Raw genomic sequence first — 8438 nt, 5'->3', positions numbered from 1 at the left:
TATTATTCATTTCGAATGTGTTATAATTACAGCTGATTAAATATGATAGGGGAATTTTTTTTAATTTTCGGAAAAATATTTAAATCATGCCAAAAAGTCGTCTCATTCAACCAGCAGGCCTCCCTCCCCCAAGTAAAAATAAAAAGCAGGTACAATTGTGTGCCCTTATTTAGAAGAGGGCGTTTTGTTTTTGCCTTTTAAGAAACATCAAAAACACTCTCAGCACCTCTATTATTTCCCTCTTTCGGTTAAGTGTCCTCAATAACCTCTGAGCTGGCTCTGAAATTTACAAGAGGAAAAGCTAAAACAGCATTGAGGGGGAAGTGGGGGTGTCCAGGCGGGGGGGGGGAGGAAGGACCTGCCGACAGCAAGGCTCTCACAAAACCGGCACACGGAGCGGGGAACGCAGGGAGAGAACATTGTTTTATTTTTTTCTCATTCACTGAACACTAATGATCGTGATTCTTCATAGCTTCCATATTCCCTAATACTTCTTCACTTGTACCCTGTTCCTTCCCCTAGTGCCTACCCTACCCCACCCCCCCGCGCCCGCCCTCCTCCCCCCTCCCCTTTCTTTACCTCCCCCACCGGGCAAGAGCTTCCTCGGGAATAAAGGCTGAAAATAACCAACTCACCCAGGCATGTACAAAGGAGGAGGGGCAAATGGATGGTTAGTTTCTAAAGTTTATTATTAATTTTTAAAGTAAATAAATGGTTGTTAACGGCTAGTAACCACCTATCAAAGGAGAATTCTTTCACGAATATGGACTCTTTATGTAGACGAAGAATTGCCACTGGGTCCAAACGGGAAATTTAAACAATCCCATATATGGGGTGGGGGCGGGGTAGGGCGGAGGGCGCTGCGCGCGCACGGGGCTGCTGAGGTGGTGCCTTGCTCTCCTTCTTCGGGTCCACGTGTTTAGAAACCAGGCCCCATAAACAAAAGGTGAGAGAGTGCACTGCTGCTCCAGCAGGTGAGTCAGTCAATCACACGTCACCTAGTAAACCCAACCCACAGCTGGTTTCTCTTTTCAAATAGAAAATAGAATTGTTCAGGGCGGGTTTATAGGGTGACACGGGCCTGAATGTCAGGCTTGAGTTTAAGGCACTCTCCTGCGACCCATCCTTTGTTTACAAAGCAATCACTACTAAAAGCCTGGTTTTTTTTTTTTTTAAGCCGAATTTGCCTTAATTAAAATATTTGTATATTTTTCCTTAGCTTTGGGAAGCACTTTTTATAGCGGCAATTTTATTTAAATAAAATTATAAGCTAGTCCAGCTTAAACATGTTATTTTGGACCATTTAGCTGGCTGCCATGCAGAAATTCTGGACAGCTGTTCTGGAAAATTGGTTAATAACCAGTTTTATCCAATGAGAACAGAGAGCAGATTTATAAAAATTAGATTTTGACGTCTGGTCTCTTCAATTCCTGTCGTTAATTTCCTAATAAACATATACAGCTCTTCCTAGGTAACATCCTTGGTAAAAGACTTAACTCAGGCCTTAGGTTTGCCATTATGTGCGAGAATAATTTCACTGATCTGATACTAGATGAGTAATTCGGCTGGATGTAATCAGAGTCTACAGTTAGTTTAGTACCCTTAGGCCTTAAATTTGCAGATATTAGGAGTTTAAGTCAGCCTAAAGAAATCAGTGACTATTACTAAATAATTTATTTTGTGGCTAAAATTTCCAAATGCACGTATGTCTTAGGGAGCTAAAATGAATTATTTCTATTTACTGTATTAATCATTAAAAAAAAAATTTTGGGAGGTGGCAGTAAACAAATTTTGCAAGCAGTGGAGTCAGCATGACAAAAATAATCTTGTTTTTATTTTAGATTCAGATTTCATTACTGCACTCAAACGACTACAACTGGGCTTGGCGTTATTATACAATCCAAACTGTTTCCGTCAGAAACTCTAAGACTCAGTGTGCAATGATTGTTATTAATAATTAGCTCCTTGGTTTCTTGATAGAAAAAGGCTATCCACAAGCATTTGTTTATCCACAACAAAAAGTATAATTAGCTTATCCCACTTAGTAAATCTTGTATGCATGCCAACTCATACCAAACTGCTACTTTTACAAAAAAAAAAAAAAATTGCAATAATACAGTTCATTTTTCCAGTCCTTTTTGCACAAAATTTATTTACAATGTCTACATAAATGCTCCAAGGTGGGACTATGGAAAAATACACACATGACCGATGCTTTGCTCAGAAATAAAGTCAACATATTAAAAATAAATCTTCAGTCTATGTTTTTGAGCTGCATAAAACAGGAAGTGATGTGTAAGGTGGTGGTTGTTGCATGGGGACAATGACGCTTGATGTGACAATTAGGCTTCTAAACACACGGCCTTTTGGTTTCCATGCCTCCTCCTACCAGTCTCCTTAAGACACTGCCTGCGACAGCTGATTAATCATTGTTCATGACTGCAGTTTTTCCCATCCTTCCCGATTTACATCTGTTCAGGCCAATTCAAATATGGTGAGTAAATGAATTAGACATGCAAATTCAAGCCCCAGGCTAGAGAGAGAGGGAGAGAGAGAGGAAAAGAGAGAGAGAGAGAGAGAGAGAGAGAGAGAGAGAGAGAGACCGCGCATGGCTGAAATCCTAGGCGAGAAGAAAGATTCTTCTGCCTGATAATTATTTTAATGCTCTAAAAATCCTGCAAATCAGACCTTCCTGTCCCTTGCAGGATAACTGTAAGGCTTTTTAATGTAAGGAGGCTTCTGGAGGAAGTGAAGAGCTATGGAAACAACACACATAGTGTGGAAAAATTTCACATTTTTCTTAAAAAATCTATAAGAAACAACGTAATATGGATAACAGTATAATAGCATTTACAATAGTTCACTCTTTGTTCTCTTAATGTCTTATATAGTTATTTAGCATGTCCCCCAGATTGACTTCAGTTGGTATTTCCTGCTTTTTAAGAGTCCCTAGGAAGAATTAGGGATGCTCCTTGGTCCAAAGTAGATGCCAAGAATGGAACTCCACAGTCATTGCCGAAAAAACATGATTTGAAATCAGTCACCATTGCAGACAATGCATATTCCCTTAAGCTACTGAGCATGAATGTCCATGACTTGTCCACTCATTGTTGGGTCTCCTGTATTAAGAACCGTGGGGCTTGATGCTGACATTGGCATTCCAGGGTGGGGCGGTCCTCCATGCATCATCACTGTTGGGTGGTGAGGGTGTCCAGGAATGTACGTGTGCATGGGGGGCCCATGACGCAGCTGAGCAGGATGGGGGGGCATCTGGGGTTGGGTATAACTTGGCTGTCCCATACTCACACCCATTGGACCACCCCGGGCTACATACTCCCCTGGCATACTTTGCAGCCCTGTAGAAATTCAAAAGAAAGAAACAAAAAAGAAAATATTATGAAAAAGCAACAGTGTGGCTCTGGCTGTGGCAATCCTAGGAAAGCCAGGGAACATGGGGAGTAAGGGAGCATGGCTCTGTCAAGTGTTCTTTCGAGTCACACAGAAGAAAATAAAATGAGAAATGTGCCGGACACTCACATGGTGAGACTATTTTCCTTTCCTTGTCACCGTTATCAGGGCCGCCTACTGAGGTCTTACTTATTAAAAAAAAAAAATAAAACTGTTATTTGAGATCTGGTCTCAAACAGCCCTTTGGTCCCCTAAACATCCTCTATCGAGAGTACAAGACTACACGAAACATCTCTCGTGAAACCGAACTAGACGGGCTCATGAAGGCTGATGACTTAGCAAAACCTGTTACTTTTAAAAACAAAACAAAACAAAAGCGCCACCTCCCGCATGCCCCCCCCCCCCTCCGCCAACCACCACTCCCAGACAATCACAGTTATCAGTGAATTCCTCCCTCATGGTTTCTTACAGCTGGGGAAAGAAAGCCTTCACAAAACCCTGTCCACCTTACAATGATTTTGAGAACAATAAGAAAAATTGGACCTAAAACAATACCCCTCCTGCTTTGAGGGGCCTCTTGTCTTCTGCATGGATTGCTCTCGTTGATGGAAACTGACAGGTGTATTGTTTCTGAGAGCCATAGCTCTGTAATCATCAGGGGTGAGAGGCATAACGCTATTGCTAAGTAGGTTCAATTGGCTTTAGTTCTAAGTAATAGTGCGCCGTGAATACGATGAACACCTTCGAATCAGGTCTCCAGGCTCTAGCAATGAATGGCTGCTTAATCTAGCCTAAAGGAACATTTCTGAACTAATGAAAATTGCTTATAAAATATACTGTACCCACAGCTCTTTAATCAAAAAAGATGATAATATTTTTTGTAATAACCTATTAATTTAATTGGTCACGAAGCATAAAATACATCATTTAAATTTAATTGACCCAGAAACTAAGAAACAATATTTAAATTAACTAAGCTACAGAATTCCACGATGAGGTAATAAGACTGTGGCATTCCCGAGCTCCGTGGAATGTTTGCAAGAGCTAATTGTTAAACTTATATTTGACTCCCACCCAGAGAAGAAGATCAGCCTGAATTACCCTTGGCCTCAGCAGTGATTCTAAATAGTGTGTTAATATAATCAGAGACACGACCAAGACTCCGACATCACTGCTTTTAATTTCAGAAACAAAGCAAGAGCAAGGCTCTTAGGGGTAATTTAGGAAGTGAACGAGAGCTTTGGTGTTCAAAACAGTTTCCCTTGTTTGAACATGAATTGCTGGAGTGTCTTTTTAGGGGAGCAAATGCAAGAGCTTGGATCTGGGACAGTTTTCCTGGGCCCACTTCACTAGGCCTGCCACTGAAGATTGCATTAATGATCTCTATTTTTGTATACTGAATAAGTCAAATCCATTTGTCACACTGCAAGTGATGGCATACTTAATTTGGATATAGTCAATTAGCCCGGGCTAAGCCCTGCAGCCCGCTGTGCACACCTCTATTTTGTATTCTCCTTTTTTCCATTGCCACACGTAATCCCATTATGATGGACAGACAAAGGAATAAACTAAGAAAAAAAAATCAAAGTTTAGTTGCCCGAAGCGCAAAATATGCCTTTACTTACCCTAAGTAAAGCTAGTGTTGATTTTACCTAAAAGAAGTCTCTGTTTGGCTTTGCGGTGTCTTGCAGGTTAGTGTAGAAATGTAACTCATGCATCAACTGCGGTTAGACAGATTTATGACACTTTGGGGACATGCTCTTTCCTCTCCTTGCACTGCTGCAGACTGCTTACATTTTGCAAATCAGTCTGTTGCCATGACAACCCACTCCCCCACCTCCTGACTGTTTCTTGTTTTGTCATGTGGTCAGTACTGTATAATAGCAACACACAGGATAAATGTACATCATACACAGTATTTGTAAGCTTAAAAGCCTGATCACAACCGAGGAGAAAATGAAGGAAGCAAGAAACCAGGAGTTTAATGGAAAGGAATGAACAAGCATGAAGCTATGGGCAAGGAGAACATAAGAAAATGCAAGAGGAAAAATATTCCTAGGACAAAGTGAAAACAAAGACCCCATTTGTACTTACTTCCCCCTGGCTTTGCGATTGGTTAACTAGATGAAGGTTACATGTAGTGCCACTGCCCCTCCATGCCCATATTCATGCCCATTCCACTCATAGGTCCTAGAAGGGAGATAAAAATCCAAGAAGAGGCCAGAAAATGAGCAAAGTCAACAGATAGTGCCAAAAGACCCTTAAAAAAAAACCAAAAAAAAAAACCAAAAAAAAAAAAACCAGGTTCCAGAGGGTCAAGAAACAGTGAGATCTTCAGCGCGTCAAGATCCTAGCGTCCCCTCTGCAGTATCTTAGATGCACAGATGGCAGGCAAGGCAGGCGGCTTGAGATAACAGCAAAGGATGAGGTGAATTGACCTGTGCCGATGAGGGGTGACACTCTTGGAGTTTAAAAATGAGGAGCAACCACAAAAACAGAGTCTTACCTGGCGCTCTGATCCCCATGTGTTGCTGACCATCCATTACAAAACCTCCCATTGGCTGTCCATCGGGGTTATAAGGGGTTCCTTGACTTACTACAAAAGGGCAGAACACACCTTCTTAATAACAATCTCCGGGAGAGAAAGAAATAGCCAGAGATATAGAAAGAGACGAGACAGACCATACCAGGCAGGTATTGTTTTAAAACATTCAAAGTTAAATTTCTCTCGGATCTTCTGTGACTTAGTTTTAAAACACTGTGCTCAAAGAACAGCTAAGATACAGAAACTTTGTGTTTGGCTTTTTGTCTGGTGACCACATAAAGGGTATTGAAAAAAATACAAAAATATGACTCAGTGTGTACTGACTCATGTGCTGAACATGTGCTGAACATGGTTTTTCAGAGTGCTCTCTGCAAGTAAGAGGGTATCTCTAGTAAATACCGTTGGTGATCTTACTGGTACATTACAACACAAAAACAAATCCTAGAAAGACGTGTCTTGGATTTTTAGATCTGCAAGTCAAGACCCCGTAGAAGGGTTGCCATTTGAAGCTCATGATTAAAAAACAGAAAAAGCTGTTATTTTTTTTTTAAGTTGAACACTAGAAGATGGATATTAACAAGAGAAGGCCTGAGAAATCAGAACCGTGTATTTATACCACTACCTGAATCCCATGTTTTAACTGTACATGAAAAGCTGCTTCAGAAGTAAGCTGCCTTGGGTTATTAAAGCACACAAAAGCTCTACCTCATTGAATGTCTTTGAACTTTACTGAGTCCCACAAGCGATCCTGACCCCTTTGCCCTTTTGACAGGTAATAAAGTTTACAGCAATTCCACACCAAGCCATGCACCAGGGAGTGGTCATAGGAGCAGAAAGAGCTGGGAAGGCAAACTCAGAAAAAAAAAAATAACATTAATATATTGAATGTGTACAAAGGATATTATAACCAAGCATATGATTTAAGAGTTACTTTTCTCTGTTGGCTTTTATTCCCCCCCACCGTCTCCAAACATTTTATAATGATGTTAAATTGATTAGTGTGGTTATGAAACGAAACTGGTTTGATTTTAATTGCCAGGCGCGCCTAGCTCTCACTCCCAGTTTATTTACCAGGTATGGGACCTCCCGGTGAATGGCTTGAGGATGGTTTTCGCTTGCGTGACTTGAATACAGTCACTATGGGGGACTTGCCTGCTCGGTTGGACTGGTCTATCATGGGTTGCACTATTCTTCTCCGGGCATTAATAAACCTGTAACCGAGAAAGTAGAGCAAATCATTATTCCTTAAAAAAAAAAAAAAAGTTGGGGGGAGGGGGAGGGAGAGGAGAAGACGGATCAGGTGAGAGAAAAGCTAGGTCTTGGCACAATGGTTCTCTCCATTGCTTTGTGCAGCTTCACAAGCTGCAAAACCTGTAACCCCCAGTGACCTCTGAGTACACAGGCTCCGGGTTTCTGAGTTGATTTATGTTTGCCTGTTTTACCACAGTTGGACACTTCCATTTCATCTTTTCATAGGGGAATTAGCAGAGTTTTCAGGAAACAATACTAGCTACCATTCCTTTCCATTGCAAAAAGGGGAGGGGGGTGGAATTTGGTGGAGAGAGAGACGATCTTAAGGGCATCTGTTACCTCCCCTGAGTGACATTTCAATCTTCTGTTCTCTGACTTCTTTTTGACAATTTTTATCAAAACCTTCCCTACCTCTTGCAAACCTAATTCTATTTTAATGCCCACTATTAAGATAATGAACCAGGAGGGCGGCGCACCATCAAATGAAAAAAATGTCTGGAGTTTATCACCACTAACTTACACTGCTGGGGACTTCAGAGAAATGCATTCCTTGGAGAGATTTCTTGGGGTGGCTTTGTGTGCATGTGTGTGTGCACGTGTGTGTGCGCGCGCGCACAAGCACGCATGCTCTTTATGCAGAGTCTGAGGTCAAGGCAAGGTCATGGCTATACAGTAATTGAACTTATAATCTTGCTGTCTCCAGCTAGCCCTGAACATGTATTATAAACATCTTAAGACACTAAGTCACTTACGTGTCTTAACAAGATTTTTTTTTTCCATTTTTGTAGCCCCCTAAAAAGGTGCCTAGCCATGGAAAATTTTAAAAAGTGGTTCGTACAAGCTCTCCAAAGCCATGCTCATGAAATTTCTAACTCTTAAGATCTGTTTGTATCCCATAATACTGAGAATTACATATCAAATGCAGAAAAATGAACAGGACATATCAGACTCCGAAATAGCAAGCTGCTTTTAGTTCTCAATTCAGATTTGAATATATGGAACCTGAATAGCACATGAAAAAACACAATGAAAAGTTTCACACTGCACTGTTAACAATTAAAGGGGCCACAGTGCACTATGAATTCTAGTTCATGAGGCTGCCCACTTCAGGAAGGAAAACAGTTCCTAAAAAACAAAACATTAAACAGACAGGGATAGGTTTTAAAACCAAAAATGCATCCTTCATGATATTTTAAGATGTTCAACATCCTATATCCTCACGTTCTTTCATAAT

General features: G+C 40.9%; 1 protein-coding gene across 4 annotated transcripts in view; it reads right to left on the bottom strand.

The window, feature by feature from the left end:
- Positions 1-1806: 1806 nt before the first annotated feature.
- MEIS1 (Meis homeobox 1) overlaps positions 1807-8438 on the bottom strand; it is a 131564-nt gene continuing 124932 nt past the window's right edge. The window contains exons 10-13 of one of the 4 annotated variants that reach the window (XM_006195027.3): positions 7106-7164; positions 5915-6004; positions 5503-5598; positions 1807-3356 (exon numbers count right to left, since the gene is read on the bottom strand). In XM_006195027.3, coding sequence (XP_006195089.1) covers positions 5540-5598; positions 5915-6004; positions 7106-7164 — 208 coding nt within the window. In that variant the 3' untranslated portion in view covers positions 1807-3356; positions 5503-5539. Of the gene's footprint in view, positions 3357-5502; positions 5599-5914; positions 6005-7024; positions 7165-8438 lie in introns of all 4 variants that reach the window. The other 3 variants (XM_032497699.1, XM_032497698.1, XM_014568010.2) reach the window with 3 other exon arrangements.

The sequence above is a fragment of the Camelus ferus genome, chromosome 15, assembly GCF_009834535.1.
Source record: "Camelus ferus isolate YT-003-E chromosome 15, BCGSAC_Cfer_1.0, whole genome shotgun sequence".
NCBI lineage: Eukaryota > Metazoa > Chordata > Mammalia > Artiodactyla > Camelidae > Camelus > Camelus ferus.
This window is presented reverse-complemented; position numbering and strand designations above follow the sequence as displayed.